Source organism: Haliotis rubra, unplaced genomic scaffold (genome assembly GCF_003918875.1).
Source record: "Haliotis rubra isolate DU_JTF1 unplaced genomic scaffold, ASM391887v1 Scf5, whole genome shotgun sequence".
NCBI classification, from domain to species: domain Eukaryota; kingdom Metazoa; phylum Mollusca; class Gastropoda; order Lepetellida; family Haliotidae; genus Haliotis; species Haliotis rubra.
The window spans coordinates 3,939,888-3,960,581 of record NW_025767190.1 but is presented as its reverse complement, the minus strand read 5'-3'; the positions used below and the strand labels follow the sequence as shown (position 1 = coordinate 3,960,581).

At 41.0% G+C, this 20,694-nt stretch overlaps 1 protein-coding gene across 2 annotated transcripts in view; it reads right to left on the bottom strand.

The window, feature by feature from the left end:
* LOC124291692 (A disintegrin and metalloproteinase with thrombospondin motifs 3-like) overlaps nt 1-17,289 on the bottom strand; it is a 55,773-nt gene extending 38,484 nt beyond the window's left edge. For both annotated transcript variants that reach the window (XM_046728743.1, XM_046728744.1), the window contains exons 1-3: nt 16,834-17,289; nt 13,210-13,240; nt 2,085-2,407 (exon numbers count right to left, since the gene is read on the bottom strand). In XM_046728743.1, coding sequence (XP_046584699.1) covers nt 2,085-2,407; nt 13,210-13,240; nt 16,834-16,911 — 432 coding nt within the window. In that variant the 5' untranslated portion in view covers nt 16,912-17,289. The remainder of the gene's footprint in view (nt 1-2,084; nt 2,408-13,209; nt 13,241-16,833) is intronic.
* Between the last annotated feature and the right edge of the window lie 3,405 nt (nt 17,290-20,694).

Genomic DNA, 20,694 nt, shown 5'->3' with positions numbered 1-20,694 from the left:
GATTATTTACAGACTGTCGCCATATAGCTGGAATAGTGCTGAGTGTGGCGTAAAACTAAACTCACTCACTCACTCATTTTTTTATTTGGGTAAAATATATTACATATATACATATATAGTTACATCGGTTTGGTATTACTTAGTCTTTAGTCGTTAATCCATTGTCTAGACTGTTGCAGGAATACATAAAACGCCAGCATCAGAGAATAACCTCTCTCAATTATCTAGCGAAACAGATTCATTCCATCGGGCGTAAAGGTCAAAATAGCTGTGAAACCTCATAATGTGCAATACGTGACCCTCCAATCAAGAAAGTTCTATTTGTGCTCAACATTAACATATAACTCCGTTCAATGCGTCACGTTTTTCCATATTCACTAAATTTAAAACCAAGCTGATCTGTCATAAAAGAAATTTAAAAGAGACAAGCTAAATTAATTTTGAACACGGTGCCAAATTGTGCAAAAAAATAAACATGTGATTAATATATCAAAGAAGGTATCTCTCTGTGCCTTACGCTGAAATAATGAACATTGTACTTGATTGAGAATTTTGAATTGTCTTTTGAAAGGTTAGACATGGTTGGGAGTGCGTTGGGTCGGTCTCTGTGTTATAGAGTGTACATAAACAAGAGCGTGTGCCTGGTCCTGCATCTCGTTTGCTGTTTCAGCATTTGGTAAAATTTACGTTTTGGACAATCAGCAATCAGCAACACACAATGTAGGCACGAGACTGGGTAAACGGCCGCGGGAGAGTATTGTCCTGACAAATGTTCGTTCATACTGAAACACTTGTACACAAACCCTATTTCTACAGCTAGTTTTTAAGTTTTAACGAGGGGCTGATTTATGAAAGGCAAATAATGATTTCATGAAAAAAGTTTTAAAGTTTTTCGTATACAAGAGTTGTCCACATCTATGTGTAAAATTCCTTGTTTCTAGTAAATTACTAACTAGTGGTAAATAAATCTGATTTCTTTTTTGTTTGTTTCCAAGCTATGTGATGGTGGTATGTAAATAATCGAGTCTGGAGAACCAATCCAGTGACTGACACCATGAGCATCGATCTGCGCAGTTGGGATACGATGATATACATCAACCAAGTCAGCGAGCCTGATCCCGTTAGTCGCCTCTTACGATAAACATGAGTTGCTGAAGACCAATTCTAACCCGGATCTTCACGGGTTGGTAAATAGCATTGGTAAGGTGTATGAACATGAATCATAATGCATGGGCTAATGGTATTGAGTCATGTCAGTGACTTTTCAGCTGTTAACACCACTACCCTACGGGAACTAGGGCATTTGTCACTAGACCAAGTGATATAATTACGTTACATTCCATCTTTAAATGCTCAGGACAATTTGTCAACTTGCTTTCCTCTCTGATCTGATTAACTGTCCAAATGAACCGGATATTATGCTCGGACTGGCAAAATGTACATACCCATGAATACTACGTGAATGTGACCTGTCATCGCTCAGTAGCGGTAAACGAGCAATTCCCTTCATGCCACTAAACTCAATGAACCGGTTGTTCGGTTATTTGTTCAGGTGAACATCTGTTCATTGCATGTGTTCACCACCAGTTGGGCAACTAAACAGAATACGGCCTTGCGACAAACATCTCCAACTCAATAACAAAACAATTCGTCCGGTGATTGTTACCCTTGTGATCGGATGGGAAGATGTCTCCTTCGCTTCCATTTGATGTTCAACCCACTGACCAAGTCTTACATCCTTATTAATCGAAACCTGTGTGGGGCGATGGGTAGCCTTGTAGTTAAAGCGTTCGCTCGTCACGCCGAAGACCCGGGTTCAATTACCCACATTGATACAATGTGTGAAGCCTATTTCTGGTGTCCCCACATCGCTAAAAGCCGAGTAAAACCAAACTCACTTACTCGTAACCTTTGTAGATATGACGACATGCAAAATATTGCTATAAAAAGAATCAGATTCGCTAGCACACACACACTATTATGACACATCCGTTCCTGCTCTTTGTGTCAGAAGTAAATGCTAACCTTTATATGTGGCAAAGAAGATGAGCCATTAGAATTTTAAAACCAACAATTTAACTTACCACGCCACTGCATGTGGAGACAGCCGTGTAGGATGACCTTTGACCTTTGACATAACCGTGATAGAAACACTTGTCATCAATGTCTTCAGCCAAAGTCTGGTTACCTTCGTCCCATTCAGCGACGGCCCTCGGTGTGGAGATCTGCGACTGATAGAGAGCCAACTGAATCTTTTGTTTTCGCCATGACACCTCCAAGAAAAAGCCCCCGGGTAGATCTGTTGTACCAGGGATTTCTGATTTAACGTGTTTGCCATGATTGTCTATGACGTGAGGGAACGTAATCTCCGTTCTCTGGACGGAGCACGGGGGCTTGAAGGGCAGACCTGAAATCAGAACGATATTTAGACGTGTATACATGGCGAGTGTGGTGGGAGGGGGAGAGGGTGGGGCAAATCTGATGTGCTTGCCCCCTCCACCTCCATAGAAAGTTTACCAACCCCTATCCCTGCATCCCTGAGTGTGTTTCTGTCTTGGTCTGGACAATACGGAACAATGCAATGGGGGTTATTAGGATAGGTAAAATAATGAAACCACTCAGTATAATTATCATGGACCAGGAAAACTACTTATAGTTTGCTTAAGCAGCAAAGTATTCTCTGATTGAAGACATAGATTCAGCCAGACCACTCACAATTGCTTGCGATATTTTGTTTGATTCAATATCCCTACGTCCTGAACGTGCGTACGACCCCCATAATCTGAACGATAAAATTGAAACCGGCTCGATAAATAACTTTTAATCTGAACGAGTTGGCGTCCTGTGCCATGTTCTAGTTCATGTGTACAAATAGATGCGCTCCCAGTAGAGATCATCCTGACGGGTATTTCCATACAAACAAGGTTTCACTGTATACAAAAGTCACTCTACTATCTTTTACAGACACGTTAGATCGTTCAGTATGACCGAGCCTAAACCTATTCCTGAGTCTAAGGTATGTATGTAACGTATGTATTCTATGAAGAAAAAGACTAAATTGCCCCAGGTGTAGAATGAGTGAATTAGTGAAGTTCTACGCCGTTGTTAGCAATATTCCAGCAATGTAAGCGTAAAGAATACATGAAACTGAGCTCACACATTGCACCTATGTTGTGAATCAAACCCGGGCCTTAGGGCTGGACGACGTTTTACGAATAACCCAATGCACTCTTCCAGTGAGTGAGTGAGTTTAGTTTTACGCCGCACTCAGCAATATTCCAGCTATACGGCGGTGGTCTGTAAATATGAGCGTCGATCTACGCAACTGGGATGTGTCATGTGTCAACCAAGTCAACCACCCGATCCCGTTAGTCGCCTCTTACGACAAACTTGGGTTACTGAAGATCAGTTCTAACCCGGATCTTCACGGGTCGCTCTCTTCCAGATTATATCGTATGACTATAGTAAATCTGTCTTGTCAAGTACGATCATTTCATGACTATAGTTAATCTCTACTGACATGACAGATTCACTATGGTCATATGAAACCATCGTTCAACCAGCACATGCATATTATAGTTAGTGTCCCAAGTCTATCAGGAGGGAGGAATCCTGTTACCAAAAGCAATATTTCAAGATTCAAGCGTCGGCGACAGTCTGTTAATTTAGAGGAAACAGCCTGTCATACAAAAAAGGACGGTGATATTAGTTTGCCTGTTTTGCCTAAATGTAAATAAAAAATGTCATGTCCGACTTGAAACATTAATCATACTCTGATTAAACCAGCATGTATCTATCTCGCCAATATCGTTACATAGGCTTCTCATATTGATATGTCACGATGCTCCGATAACCTTCGTGAAATTAGGTTTCACAAAACTCTCAGCAGTTGATCAGGCCCATAAAAACCATACGGTTCGTTTTGCTGTCTAAGCGAGTAGAAAACCTTCCCCATACAAACATCATCTTCCACGTCTGAGTGTCTATACACCTCGGTGTGTGGATAATGTTATAAGCAGCCAGGATTCAGAAGGAATCTATACATTACAAACGATGTAAATGTTATGCCCCGTTTGGGCGCCCTCCTTGTCACTCCGACCAGACAAACCCCTGCTGTTCGGGTCCATCCAAGCGGACAAATTCTTCTGAATAACTCTTTCAGGGTGGTCATTCACTACACTGTGGAAGGTTTCTATACAATTTACATCATGAAAGTGCGGGTATTCTCAGACGGAGACTTTCATTAGGTTATCATAACATTTGCATTCAGACGATGACCTAAAGACGAAAGCGTGAGACCGGCGGTTACCTCGCAAAAATCAAAAACTCTGTCAAAGTTTGTTTGTACTGAGCTTAACTTAAGGAGCTATCAATTTGGCGATGAATTGTTTCCATGGCATTCCAGTTAGAATGTAAATCGCATTTAAATACATATGCGAGGTGAATATACAAATAGGCATTTCATGATTCGTTGGGCGAAGTCCCTTCGATGATTCTAGAAAGAAAGAGGTCGGGACGTTGATTTTCACTATGGAGTGATATTATGTTACTGAGTTTCAAGGCTTAACACAAAGGCTGTTTGTTTGTTTGTTTTGACTGTGTCAGGTCCCGAAGCGTGGGGTTAAGAGGGTTACATGAATAACGCCGTGGTAGGCATAAACTGATGGAGATGATAAGGCGTTAAGAACTTGGGCAACACTGAAATACTCATAAGCTATAACCATTAAACAATTGTATAACGGGCAGGCAGTTATTTTATCTTTGATAGAAAACGCTAAGGTCAACCAGGAATTGCAGAGTTAGGGTCACGATATCGTAAATGCATTTGCTGTATCTAGAACACAAAAACCCACTAACCGGAAAGAATAAAATTCACAAAGTTTGGGTTCACGTTCTCTCTCAATGGCTGTAAAACCAAGTCCCTCAAACATGTAAGGTTAATATTAAATAACCATCATGACGACGTTTGGATATATATGGAATTTCTTTTCAAAATGTCCATCTTCCACAACAAAGATATTTCAACACCCATAGCAAACCTATAATCCCGACTGTCATCTGGCAATTGATGAAACCAAGTTATTACTGTTCTACAACATGGGCTGGAATAGTTGCTTCCAAAACCGAAGTGTGCAGATCGATGTTCATGCTGTTGATCACTAGATTGTCTGGTCCAGACTCGATTATTTACAGACCGCCGCCATATAGCTGGAATATTGTCGAGTGTGGCGTAAAACTAAACTCACTCACCCACCCACTCCAAAACCGAACGTAGTTCAATCAGAATGCGTTTGCTGGATTATCTTTTAGGATAGGGAATAAATTCAAAAGCAAACCCTCTACATAAGCGCCAGATAATCGTATGAAATACCTCATCGTCGAATAAGTGTCTTACTGTATCCACCATCAAACAAACATGGGTGTATACGTTTCAGTTTATGATGCATATGTAACGAACACACTGCTGTGATCAGCAACACATACACACATCCACACACGTAGGGCGCCAGACTAGCGGCATCATCTGGATAGCCTCATCACCATGTAACATAGGTCAGAGATCCGTCCTTAAGCTCTCTATTGTCATACTGAATATTATCGCTGTATAATGACAGTTACATTTGAATCTAATGTTGGTGATTACCTGTGAATGCTACCATTTCCCACCACCATGAACATTATAAACAGCAAATGGTGTAACCCATAACGATCTTCACTTGTCAAGAATGCAAAATAATTGTTTTACGTTATCGCCTTTACGCCCTAAGAGTGTTTTGTTTTACACCACGGAGAACGTTATTCGAAAGGGTGTTTTTTAAAAAGGTAGCCCGTCAATCTGTACACTGATCCAAACTGTTACATTTCCTTATGTAATTGTCTGTGTTCGATCTATTCGGGCGTTACTCTTAGTGGTGCTTTTTTAAAACAATGAATAGTCTTAGAGAAACGGGGCGGTGGAGTGGTTAAAGTTTTCGCTCGTCACGATGGGGTTCTATTCCCAACATGGTTACACTGTGTGAAGCCCATTTCTGGTGTCCCCCGCCGTGATATTGCTGGAATATTGCTAAAAGCGGCCTAAAACTAAACTCACTCACTCACTCTTAGCCATACTGGGACATGGACTTCAAACTGTTAATTCCTTACGTAGTTGTAAGTTTTAGATTTATCCTGGTCCCCCGACTTTCTGTCAGGCGTGTCATACATGTACTGTGCCGGTTTCCCGAGGCAGGACAGAACCAGTGTCAGAATTCCTCCCTTCCTAACCTGCTCCCTCCATCTCTCCAGCTGTTGGACTATCGGTTGCTAATGTGGAGAACGTTACCCAAGCTCAGCTAGTCTACTGTGTGCATACAGCGACATGCAGGCTTGACACAGAAACATGGCTTCCTCGTAAATAATTGTTATTTTTCTTTTTTGCAGTACATGTGACAGAAGACGTATTTAGTCTCAAGAAAAACACAGTCCAGCTTTGATTACAGGAAGTGTGCAAGACATTCGCTTAGAGTTTATGCAAGGCTGCATTGTCAACCACACAGACACGCACATGTACTCTCACACGCACTTACGCACACACGGGGAGAACGAATAGGGTTTCATTGGGATATTGACAGGCACATTGTAAACAGATTCATCAGAGGGTAGCATGACACACGCATATGTCCAGCACTGTATCTATAAGGAAACAACTGCGTGGATCTGTACATAGTTTTCATAACCTCGTCTCAAGCAGCCATACAATCGTTTTTGTTCAGTATTTTTTATACATTGCAGAATCAAGATATGATTTAGGAAATCAAATACCAAAGTATAACTCTTATTGTCAGGCCCTGGGCGAGGTTTTCGGCCGTAATTAGTAAATCGTTAGCAAGACATTAGCTAATATGATATTCAATTAGATAATTAATATAGAAAAAAAAATATTTATGGAATGGACAAAAATATATCACTACACCCATATACCTCGTTAAAACGTCCCAGAGTTTAACCGCACGGCAACGCGTGACACTTTCGTTATAAAGAATGCACTGAAGGCACGAAATGGGAATAATATTTTATCGTCGAAACAAATTCAATAAAATTCCGATGTAAAACATGTGGTTTAAGAAGCATTTCCATCACAGAACAGAAAGAGAAAATTCAGCTATCTGCGTGTGTATGTTCCAATTACACAGTGTGAAGATAACGTTTTTCTATTACCTGATATTGAACGAGAACTTCAAACATATCAGTACTCTTGTGATACATGTAGGGGAAAAATACGGTCATTTTTCCTTTCCTCACTTCTAAAAAGGAGAACGGCAGTGGGATAGCCTAGTGGTTAAAGCGTACGCTCGTCATGCCGAATACCCTGGTTCGATTTCTGGTGTCCCCTCCGTAATATTGCTGGAATATTGTTAAAAGCGGCGTAAACCTAAACTCACTCATTCTTAAAAAGACAGAATACTCGCCTCAAGTAAGTAACCTCAAACATCCAAAACCATTCGTTTCTAGTAAAAGATGTATTAATACTAATTTCAGCGAATTGGGAATCAGTATTATGGGAAATATGTTGACGCTTCTGGATAAGCAGTGCGATACTCATCACTCTAGATGGCATGCTATGCCCGAGTCTCCGGGAGTCAGTCTCGACAGCCTTTGGCATTGACGCACGTGTCACCTTATCATATCACAAACATGTTCAGTAGGATAACGGTCAAAGCTCATTGCTGGCCATAGCATGCTGAGGATGTTGGCTTCTGGAGATGAACACATTTTCTAGTCCCGATTTTGTAGAGCCTAGGTTGGGATGAGTCGACCCTTGTTGTTGTTGCTGATCTGATCTGATGGGGGTCGTTCGTCAAAATGTTTGGTTTATTAGAAAATGCTTCATTGTCTGCTGGTAACAGAATGTGAAACGTTGAACGCACTGGCCACTGCCACTAATTTCTGCCACTTTCGAGCATGCGGTAAGCCAGACTACTTCGGAGTAGTCAGTTAATACGCAAGTAAGTAAATCACATCTAAATGATAAGCAGAATCAATATGTTCTTTTCTTTGAGAGGTATTTGGAATCAATATGGACAGAAATGTTGGCCAACAAGGGTTACTCGACCATGGAAGTGTCTAACTCGACGAGGGTGTGTGTACTTGGTGCGGAACGTGCAAACTCAGGGATGCGGCTTCGTGTTGGGTTTCGTGTTTAATTGTATTCCAGATAAATCATGAAATGATGTCACATCAGCTTAATAAGGAAGGCTGTAGTGATGCTTGTCTCAGACGCTGACCACATCGTTGAAAATCAGGATGATCGCAACATATTTCGGGAAAAATTTGTATTTGAATCCCTCACATGACTGGGCCAATCATACCAGCCATATCTTCGTTCTAATATTTGACAGTAGTATATACATTATAGAAGCTGAACGATTTTGGACAAGTGGTACGTTTGTAAGTTTCAATTAACATACTTTGAATGTTGGGCACATATTATGTTGCTTGACGTAAATAATTGGATATAACGGGTCGCTGTAACATGAGCGAGCCAAAAAAATTCAAAGTAAGTTAACTGTAAAAACAATATTTATTACTAATTTCTTAATTTTGTAAATCACGAATCTGCTTGCTTCATGACTCCAGGTCCTCTCCTAAAACTGTATGTGTAAACAGAAATGGTGTTCCTATACGTTCTTTTTCGTGTATTGACCCTTTTCTTAATAACCGTGGATGCTCATGCTGTTGATCACTGGATTGTCTGGTCCAGACTCGATTATTTACAGATCGCCGCAATATAGCTATAATATTGCTGAGTGTGACGTAAAAATAATCTCACTCACTCATAACGGGATAACATAATAGACTTAAGTACACTTTCTAGCGCAACGGACGACGGATTGGGCTGCGAAGGCTCTACTTTTCATAGTCACAGTGATGTTGTTAATCATCTTTGTTGATGAATAATTCGTTAATGACTGAGATCACAGCACTTACAACTGAGAACGTCTGATGCAGGAGGCAGCCACGATTTGGTCTCAACAAATAGTTCTAACATCAGCAGTTTAATGCCGTTTGTATGTCCATTGTCAGAATTACTTAAATGATCAATGAGTATAATATATTGCCGCACTTCCTGCATGATTTGCTGTTTCAAGAGGGGAATATAGACTACATCTATAACGTTCATTTCAAGAGAATTGCATGTGTAAGTTAGAGTCGTATAACGGCATTCCTGCAACTGGCAAATGTGTCAAGGAATAATGTGAGAGCAGCAGCCGAAGGCTGAAAGGCTGAAATGCTATGAAATGCATCTCTCGTTAAAGAGATGTTTGTACAGCGTTAACTTGCATTTGTACTTTTTTCTTATACTGCTGTTTCGGGGTTTTGTACAATGTGGTAAACATATGAGCAGATTTAAGAGTTTTACCACTGATTTAGCACTCTTGAAATTCTTAAACAAAAAACAAATCACTGTTTTACGACGCTTCCGACAACGATAAAACTACTATTGAAACGAGGAAATGTTTACAGTCATTGCAGCGACATAACTAGGGGCTACGCCTTAAAATTCTTTACAAAAACCCCAACATGTGATGAAACATTTCATGTTTAACATATAAGGAATATATTAGTCAGACCCTGATATTTACAGTTTAAAGGTAAAAGTTGATATTTCGGAAGAAGGAAACGAGAAAATATACCGTGCAAATAGAGTACTGAATATGGCAAGAATATTTCCAAACAAATCATGTTCCCAAACACAACACTGTGACAGTTGTGAAGCTCGTGACTTCGGACAGCACGTCCAAAAGGTGGCGGTATGCCAGAAGAAGCATTGTCACTCAGACTTTTAAAAGTAAAGTTTGAGGAAGTAACAGCATTGATCATGTGATACTCGCCGATATATGATATACACTGAACGTTTAGGCATGTTGTAGCTGAACATTGTTGATAACCTATCTTAATCTGTCAGCAGTCGATAAATGGACCGCCGATCTGGATGCTAACAACTCCAGCCGAGAACAAATTCGCCAGAATGATGGCATTAAGAATCTGATTCCGGTTGCAAACAGGCACTCAGATACGGAACCGATTAACAGGCAACGTTTGTAACAGCACATGCTCCCTGGCAAAATGTCGAACATCGTCTGCAGGATGGCAGTGGAGAGCTCAATGCCGACGACCTATCCCACAGCTATCTTACTGCACGTCATTTGAATCAAGCGTCAGTAGGCTAGTGTAGGGAACGTGAACGCTGCGACCATCGACGATGGACTAATGTCATGTTTTCTGACGAATAGAGGTTCACTCTCGACTTCCGTAACAAATGGAATCGTGTTTGGAGTATACGATAGAAGTACAGGTACAAATGTCACCTCATGTTCATACATCATGTTGCCACGGTGGTACTGCCCAGTGACACGTCCGTGAATAACATGTAAAGGTGTTCAGTCAGTCACAGTAATCCCAGCCCTGGCGAGAGCACCCCGGAAACGACCGTTCTGTGTAACGTCAAGGGCAGGAAAACCGTCATTCCGTCTACACCACACACTGTTGCGCATGTCAATGAAGTCTAAAGTGGCTGAGCGGGTTCGGCGGCTGACTTTGTGTGCAGGCGATTAGGTGCCTGACTCTGAGGTTGTGGGTTCGAATCCCGAATGGGACTCAACCCAACCAAAGTACAAGCATCTGTACTTTACTAAGAAAGTGTAATCCCAAATATAACATATGTTACATTTGACCACTTTCTAAATGCCATTGTGTAATCATAGCTTTCGGCCGTGGGAGCTGTGCCAATTAACACTAATCTTATCAGAGGGGTACACAAAGTCCGCAGTCTGGACTACCAGTTGTCCGACTTCCATTTTTGTGGAAGTTAGGCGGCTGACTTTGTGTGCTGGCGATTAGATGCCTGACTCTGAGGGTGTAGGTTCGAATCCCGGATGGGAAAAAAGTAGAAGAATCTGCACTTTACTAACAAAATGTAATCCCAAATATAAAGTCTAAAGTAAACCGTGTTTCATCCGAAGACAGAACATTTGCCCGACGACATTTGGTCCAGCGTTGCCGCTCTTAACACCAATGACGTCGTGCTGTAAAGTGAATGTCCGCCAATCGTGGGATAACACATGGATATCGGGCATGGAAAATTAATGCTGTCTGGGTAGCCAATTATTAACCGTCTATCCACTTAATCCTGTAGCTCTATGAAGCTCATCATCATCGGACACTTTGACCACGGTCTCGTACAACAGTCATTCTGATGAAACGGCTCTTGGTCGACAAGATCAATGTCTGTGGGTAGCTATGTCAACATTGTGATTACTTGGCTGTTCTTTTCGAAGTTCCAACATGCCAAATGTCGTTCCTGGTGTGTCAGACGCCGCATGTCATGATAATAAAACAGAATAACCGAGTATAAAACAATATCAGTACAACTTTCAGTCTGTTTTTTATCATTGAAATGTTCGGGCACACACTCACACGTCTCACTGTAAATTTCAAACTTAACCCCAACCACATTCACATGCTCATCATGAAAAACTCTTCCATGAAATTGTCGTGTTTGCATTACATTCATAATACAATGTGACTGGAATAATTATGTTCTAAATCCATGTACAATCATACAACTTAGTTCCAAAATAATATCATCCAAAATGGAATGAATGAAGGGAAGAAAGAAAGAGGAGAGAAAGAGGTCCAGTATGTCATGAACCTGATTAAATTGGTTTTTGCGACTTTTTTCCTTGACTTTTTTTCCGATCACCAGTGGAATATCTCCTACTTTTTCTTATAGTATAATATTGCCAGGGCTTTATGTGGGTGGTTATGGTACAACACAACCAAAGATCCATGTAATTGGATGGTAGACTATCAGCAAAGTTTGTAGTTAGAGAGGCAGCAAAATGTACCAAGCACTTTGAACATACTACAGCTTGCTACGACTGCGGTCAGACGATCCCCATTTCAGATACCACGAGTTCCCCTTAACATATTTTGTTGGGGAGCGCTAAACACTAACTTAGACGGATAAGAAAAAGCGTGAAATACTGTTTCACTTCAATCCGTATAAGTGCATAGGTTTACATACATACACCACGCAATGGGATTAGTCATGTAGGAAGTTTCAACAGCGGTTTCAAATTAATTAAATGAAAATTATGCTTCATGTGTACACAGCACTGGTGTTTAACAAGACATGCACCTGCAACAGTCACTACATTTAGGTCTTTTGAGCCCCGTATAAAGGGAGATTATATGAATTTAATGCACATATTTTATGTTGATTTTCATGACGGGATAGCATAATCTATTAGGGTGCACCCAAGCGAACATATGTGTAATCAGGCACATGAAATGGGTGCTTCTACCCAAGGCATTTAATTGTAATGTATGAGAGTGTCTGTAGCTGTAGTTCTACTTATGATTTATGGACAAACCAGGAACCTGACGTGGGAAATATTACATGCTAATATTTGTAATAGACGTCTTTCTTTTGAGCATTATAACTGGTGTTGAAATAAGATTAAACGATACCCTGACTCTGTTTAATGTGTGCAACGGTGCAGAAACGTTTTCCCTCTAACCGTTGCTCGATGCATGACCTCTGCCAGTCGCTGCAAGCCTGTATGTCTTAACGCTGACTCAGCTATTCTAAACGAATCTTGCAAACTGAAGCACCTGAAGATTGTTTATGACAAACGCGTGTCCTTTACCTCTATAACCCCGTTCATGAGCACACTGAGGCATGTGAGAAACACGAAGTTGTGAATGAAACGTCCTCGAAGATAATCCCAATACATTCTGCTGTTCTTACATGAATGAAGGAGTGGGTATGGCTTAACTCCGCTCTGAAAAGTATTTTAGTTCCACACTGATATCACAATGTGTCCGCTCTAAGAGAAAAAGTAACGCGAGTTTTGCACTTGTACAACTTTCACGAACGCCGCGAACAAGTAATGACGAAAAAGGGACCAGACGTTGAGGGAGTTTGAAGGATTCGATGCCACGATCATAGATATCTAGCACCCCAAAGGGACAAGTGCGAATGAACAATGAATAGATCAGAGACATGTAAACAATTATACTCCACAATTCTAAGCTAGCATAACGTGACAGGCAGCACATTGAGATCAGGATTAACTGATCATTAGGCTTGGCTTAACCTTTTAGGATGTGGGAGAACCTAAAAATATCGTAGTTAACCAAATCTGTGATGAATCAAATACTCACGAGTTCCATTGGACTCCTCTTCGGCAGTGACCTGAAGACAAAAGATACGATTACGTTATGTACGTGTCGAATTAAAGGAACAGACATTATTTACATCGTTCATAACATTTTTCACCGTCAACACATAGAACCGAGTAATGGAATATTTATGACACTCCAGAATGGCAAGTATTTCGCTGATATGATGAGAAAGGGCGTTGTATTGGAGAAGAAATTCTGTTCGATAGAAATAGGCCAAGAATGGAAACCCATTTCAACATAAAGAACATGACGCTATGACGATCGGCGAATCATAGTATGTACAGAGTTAGGATAATCGGAATTTTGTTTGAGTACGACAGGCGCCAAAGTTACGCCTAGCTATCAGATGAATTGGAGTTCTCGCTGATGATTTCCATACTCTCGCATGAGTGTAAAGAAGTCGCTGTGAGAGTGCATGAGTAAACACCGAAGTCAGCAGTATTTCAGCTGTATCGCGGCGACATTGACAACTGAATGTTCAATAGTGTAAAGATTCATTATCCACGTCATCGCGTTTGAATACCATGACATGAATGATCACGTCGACACAGTGTGTGACCCAACCTACAGGGTCATCGTAACCCAAACGTTGTTCATTCTATTAGGGGCGGTGGGGTGACCTAGTGGTTAAACCGTCCGCTCGTCACGCCGAAGATCTGGGTTCGATTCCCCACATGGGTACAATGTGTGAAGTCCATTTCTGGTGTCCCCCGCCGTGATATTGCTGGAATATTGCTAAAAGCGGCGTAAAACTAAACTCACACACTCATTCTATTAATTAAATGTTCTCCCTGACTCGAGAGTGTGCGGGTTGTCGTGACAGAACGGTAATGTATGTGTCTGTCTGCAACGTAATAGGGCATTCATTCTTTCATCCACTCGTTTCGTATTCTGTATACCACACCTATATACATACCCTCAGGAGACAGGAAGGGTTCTTGTGTGTACACGTGAAAACAATACTATTTTCACTACAGGCCTAAAGACTTACAGCTGGCAATCTGTCTGGAATTTTTTTATCTTCAAACCAAACTGTAGCTTGTCGTAGAATAAAACAGTTGGGGTTAGTTTACTGGGTCAACAAAGTCTGCGTTTTGAGACGTGATTTAATTTTCAAAGGTAAAAAACACATGTAAAATACGCCCAACTTATACTTGTGTAATGACCACTGAGTCAAGATTCGCGATAACAGACTTAACATATGCATCACATTACTCTGTTCGTTGAAGTACGATCAGCTTCCAGACTGTTAGTGTCTGGCACTGAAGACATCATTACTTTGTCCACCGCAGTGTCTTACACATACATGACTACGAAATGTTCTTTAATCAAATGTTGCAGACATTACATACAGGTAAGGGCATACACCAGAGACTATCCTATTTCTGATCAATGTATAAATAAGCGCCTAAAGATGACTCATATGCAAGATTATGCCAATATGTTAAGCACGTGTGAATCAATATCCATTTGTGGTGATAACCTGTGTTCGCGTATCCATTCCGCTTTCACCAGTTGGTCAGCACATCCTAGCTATTCAATACTCACTAGCAGTGATATACCCATTACAAACTGTAAATATGTAAAAATAATATGCATTAGGTCGGTGGTTGGATCCCCGGCCGCGTTATACCAAAAGACATTAAAATATGGTACTTTTTGTCACCATGCCTGGTCTCGATATACATGGGATAAGCAAGGGCTGGTAGGCCTGAAGTCAGTAAACTCTGTCTGTGAGTTGTATTCAGGTTAAATTGAAGTGTGGTATTTAGTGGGCTAGCACTATTAAACCACCAATAAACCTCATTTCATCTTGGCGTCATTGCGTGGTGAGTACGGTCAGAACGAAGTATGATCACTTTGGTAAAACCGACAAGAGCGGCAAGGGTGCTGACAAACTAAAGATCATACAAATGTCAACTGGGTTTTTCATAGACGCAACATACTTCAACTGCACACATTTGAAATGAGAAAATGACCACTTAAGTCAGAGTAAGAGGCGACTAACGGGATCGGGTGGTCAGGCTCGCTGACTTGGTTGACACATGTCATCGGTTCCTAATTGCGCAGATCGATGCTCACGCTGGAGTGCCTGGTCAAGACTCGATTATTTACAGACCGCCGCCATATAGCTGGAATATTGCTGAGTGCGGCGTAAAACTAAACTCACTCACTTAAGTCAGAGGATAAACCGAAGTGCACGCTCTACTTGACCCTGTTCAGACCCTGTTCAATACATACAGTGTCAGGCCATACTAACTGTTATGGCTCATATTCTGCAGAATGGTAATGGGCCTTTGATATTCCCAGACATGGTAACTGACCAGAACGTTTAATGGCCAATGTTAACGGACATAATGGTGTTTACAGTTTCAGCTGGACCCGACAGTCGAGTATTTAGTGTAACCTGTCCAGAATCAAAGAGACCGTTGTACCTGGTCAGTCAAACCACTTCGCAAATACTTGTAAACATCTGCATCATCTGTGTAAACAAACGTCTCTCCTCTGACCCTTAGCATATCATAAGATCTTCTGCCCTATCCTGGGATATTGACCTGGCGCATACAGAACTGATTGTTCCCCCTGTTAAGCACATTTACGCCTACATGCAAAGAGGTTGACCCTTCTCGTGTCTGCGAGAAGCATGCAAAACAAACATATCCGTTGCATATCAACTGCTCCAAATGTTCCCATACATGTTTTTCTTTCTAATCTTATACTTTTTTTCGTATATATGTTTCGTCTCTGCGTCTGGCTCTCGAAACACCGACGGTTTTATCTGACCATTACACAGGCGCGGTTCATCTCGACTCAATGAAACATACATTGTGCACGCTAGGGCTAAACATTAATTACAAACGATGAAACTGTTCTCTATTTCATGGTAGTTGTAGACAACCTATGCATACACAGCACAGAGCATCTCACAGTGAACACGAGTCCGTCTGAACACTGTTATTACCTGGTTGGATGCTGTTGTCTGCAATGACTGCCATGTTTCAGATGCACCATGAGGTAACAGTGGGTGATTGTATGCTAAGCATATTTTAATCAAATAACCTATTCAGGGCATGTCTCAATTCCTGACAGCATTAAGTAAACATGAGAGATGACATGCTGTCAAAATTTAAATTAGCCAACACAAAAATACATATCTCTAGGAAATCATGCTAAACATTTACCTAAACATGTCCCTGATATTGCGATAACGTAGTTTAATATAATAAACCTACTCTACTCCCACACTTGGTAACCTATGGCAAATATGGTCTTGGTATGTCTGATCATATTCTAAACTTCGAAGTAATCATTAGTCGATGGTAGGAGAAGCGACAATTTTATGATTTACGATAAGTATGTGAAGTTTACATATGTGTAAATGACAGTGTTTACCAATTCAATCGTAGATACATTTAACTGAACCTGTATCAAAAGTTAAATATAGAGCAGACATGAAAATACTTAACGCCAACGAAGAAAGCTGTTGTAAATATTCTCCTGACTTGCAATATGTGCTTGTTCCTGTTTTCAGCAGCTTCCTCAAAAAGCTGAATAAGCAGTGTTTTTCACTGCTTTCACTCAAACAATGTATAAACTACTCACCGCAACCACAAGAACGCATAGGAAACAGAAGAAGCACCGAACTGATATGAAAGTATTCATCGCTAGGGTTGCTTTCATCAGTCAGTCTCTCAACTCTTCCTTTGCACTTGTCTGTCTGTCTGCTAGCCCTGTTTGTCTATCCACCCTCGAGGTGTGCTCGGCGGTCGAACGCTGGGAGTGTTTGGCGCGAGGGTCCCCTTAGTACACCCCTTCGTTCCTGGAGAATGAGGCCTGTACGCGTGGCACGGCTTGAAACTAGAGACTATACTCGTTTGGAAACTCTATCTCATATGGTTAATATGCCGTCTCACATATCCAATGGTGACACTGCTCACGCGGGCGTAACGCCTAGGTGGTTGCAGACCCCTATAATCTGGATGACTGATGCACCACGTGGGGGGAGGTTCCGCTTCACAGGTCGGGGAATTAGTGACGGACACGCCAGTCCGTCCCACCCACCATCACTCACACACATACACACTGGGCGATATGTGACGCCGACAGGGTTTACTGTTGCCGCTTTTATGCATAGAATGTATCATCCGGCTATTTTATCATTCAGACGATTCAACAGTCATTATCGGACATTGTCGTATTACTTCTCCCCGGCGGTCTGTGACAAATGTCAGTTTGTATAGTTCTACACTGGACCAATTTTACGATCCTATAAATCAACGTGTAGCCCACGATACATATACACTTGTTCGTGAACTTGGCTTGATGTTTTGTGCTCCCCCCATTTTTCCTGTCTCGTGTTGGTTTATTTATATATGCACTAACTAAAGTATAAAGATAATACAGTTTCTCTGCTAGATGAATCTAATCACTGCGTTGTTATTTTTTCGTAATACAATGTGTGATGTCTCATGTTCCATATATCTTACCTTGAAATCCGATTAATAGGTGCGACTGAATGTCGTTTTATGCCGCAGACAGCAGTGTTACACAGTGTCCAGAACATTACTGAGCATAGATTGTAGAAGCAACTATCCATGTAGCCCGTTGTACTGGAAGGATGCCACACAATAGACCAGGTCAAACATTGTCACAAATTGATTCCCGTCCGAAACGCCTCCTCCGACATGCATGAGGCGCCGTGAACTTTGCCCATGATGCCCAAGACGAAATGTTTCACTATTCATTGCATGGTAATTCTTTGTACCAGTTACTATAGATCTAATATATTCATCGTTTGGCTGAGCACTAATTAAGTAGGAAGCTTAACATATTAACATACACCTATGCATCAGTGCTTTTGTCGGCTCGAAAATGAAAATGAAAGCTTCCACCATGTAGAAACAGCCTGCTTCTGCATTATTCATTCTTTCATACATATCAATATGTACAGCGCGTTGATAGTTAATTCCGACCTCCATACTGCTAATTTTAAAGAGAATCGAGACGTCCGCAAAGAGAAGCCAAGAACATGTAACAGTCCTTATTCAGGAGACCCTCTCTGCGTGAAAACAAATAACCCTAAACTGTATACGTTTCTGGTATATAAATTTGGTTTGTCCAAAACATTAAAGATTTATGAAAGAATATATCGTGAAGGTGGGACAATCAGTATGGCCTGAACTTGCCACAATTATAAGATGAAATCAAGGACAATGTTGACAGGGTGACATTTATCACTCTTTTGATGTTATGGAACACAGGTAGACAGGTAGTCTATGCATGGAAATGGTACGAATTCCTTCTGCAGAGTTATGCGTGCCAGAAGCCTAGGATCGTCAGTAGGGTTTCCGGATTGACTTTAACTATGTTACCTGTGCTGGTGGACCTGCATCACTTTGAGTTTTCCTTCGACATGGAGCCAAAAAACCTCTTTCAGTTGCATAACTGAAACAATGTCCACAGCGAAATTGATGTCACTCACTCTGATAGGAGTTGTACTGATTTACCTGCTGTATATACACCATTATAATAAAGACTCAACTTTACAATTGTGATACCCGTAATAAATATATGAGAATCGAATAAACATGGTGTCATTTTTAGCCACCAAAAACATGGGTGTACACTTGCTTTGCCGGCATTTTATATCAAATACCATACCACTAAACCCACACTAACTACGGACTGGCAGGTAACGATGTGATAGAGAAAATAATGTTTATAGACAACCATTCATCTGAGATTATCCCAGAAATAATGATCTCAAGTCTCAAAGAGGATTTGAGACGGGGTGGGAGACTAGAAGTTGTAGGCGACACCCATTTAGCTGGATCGTCTTCTGTTACATCGTCAGGGGTCGGTCTAACTAGAACCATTAACGCTACCCGTGTCCTGATTAGCATTGACTATTGTCAGGGCAAAAAAAAAGATGCTACATTAGATATAGTCTTGCTAAAGTTGCGTGGCGAAACGGTGTCGTGTTGGAATATGCGGCTTTATGATGGTGGTGGGGTTGGAATGTGGAGATGTGGGTTACAACGGCTACAGTAATATATAATAGCCAACATCGTTGTAGGACGGGGTCCCCGCTGGTACACCGTAGGTGAGATACAAGAAAAATGAATCTACTCACACCATTACACAGAAGCTCTTGTTCTGATTTGGACGAGAGGTATGCTACACATGACGCTCTGAACTAAATGACATAATCAAGCGGGCTGGTTGCTGGTAGAACAGGTGTTATTTCAGTTATTTGGAAGCTGTATGTCTACACGTGGTTTTATGTCTCAGTGTAAACCCTAGGAAGTGAGAAACGCCCATCATAAAACCTTTAAGACAACGGCATCTCCCAGAAACGAGAAGAACCTACTAACTTTTCTTAAGTTTATCTTCACATATTTAGTAAGTTCCAATGCCTAAAATATTACTATCCGAGTATGTTTAAAGATTATATCGAAAATGTAATACTGAACATATAGTTTTCATGCCTTATGGGCATTTCATAATCGTTTCCTTGTTCTGGAAATACCATAACTAATCTGAATTGTTTGATTGTTGAGCGCCATATATCCACAACTGTACCAATATAATGAACAGCATTTGCATGAATATGTTTTTCGAATACGTTGTTTGACGTATTTTAGTATGTAATGAGTTTCTCGTGTTCGCATTTACAAGTGGTCTTGTATTCGACAAATTAAATTAAACGCGTTCACTGGTAAACGGTATAGAAAATGTAAACGTAGCTTTCCTGTTGTGTGAACAAACACAGCACAAGTATTACTTACATTGCTTAAACACTGTTCTTCGTTCCATGTCCTGGTATCCCAATTACGAAGATCGATGTTCATGATGTCAATCACTGGACTGTCTTGACCAGACACGACTATTTATAGACCGTCGTCATAGTGAGGCATTAAAATATCCCCGAATAAATGCATATTTAGAAGGTGACTTATAATCACTGGTTTCAGATACAACCTGGTTTCCTGAAATAAACTGAAACAAATAATTATTTCGTTGTTCCTATTTCCAAGGTCAAACTTTCAGGAAATGCTCAGAACCGACAGACTGACTCAGTGCACTTGCTTCAATGCAATATTTTTACCTTGGGCGTTAGCATCATGATTGTGAAGTAGTACAGAAAAATCACATGATTCATGACAAAAATACAATGAGAAAAAGGTCCATGCTTTACAATGGTTTCTGGAGGTTTTCTGCGGGTCTGTTTAGTTCAGAACATTGTCCTCAAGCCAAATGTGATGACTAACTAAACTTTCCAGCAAAGTCGTCATTTTATAGAGACGGCTTTAGGTCATTCCTATGCCGGCTAAAGACCAACACGTGTTCATTGCACACAGCCATGTGATTAACCCTCTACCACAACGCTATGCCCCACACATGTTGCGTGAACGCTGTCAAAATATGGGTAAATACTGACACAATTCTGCAGTTGTGTTTCCA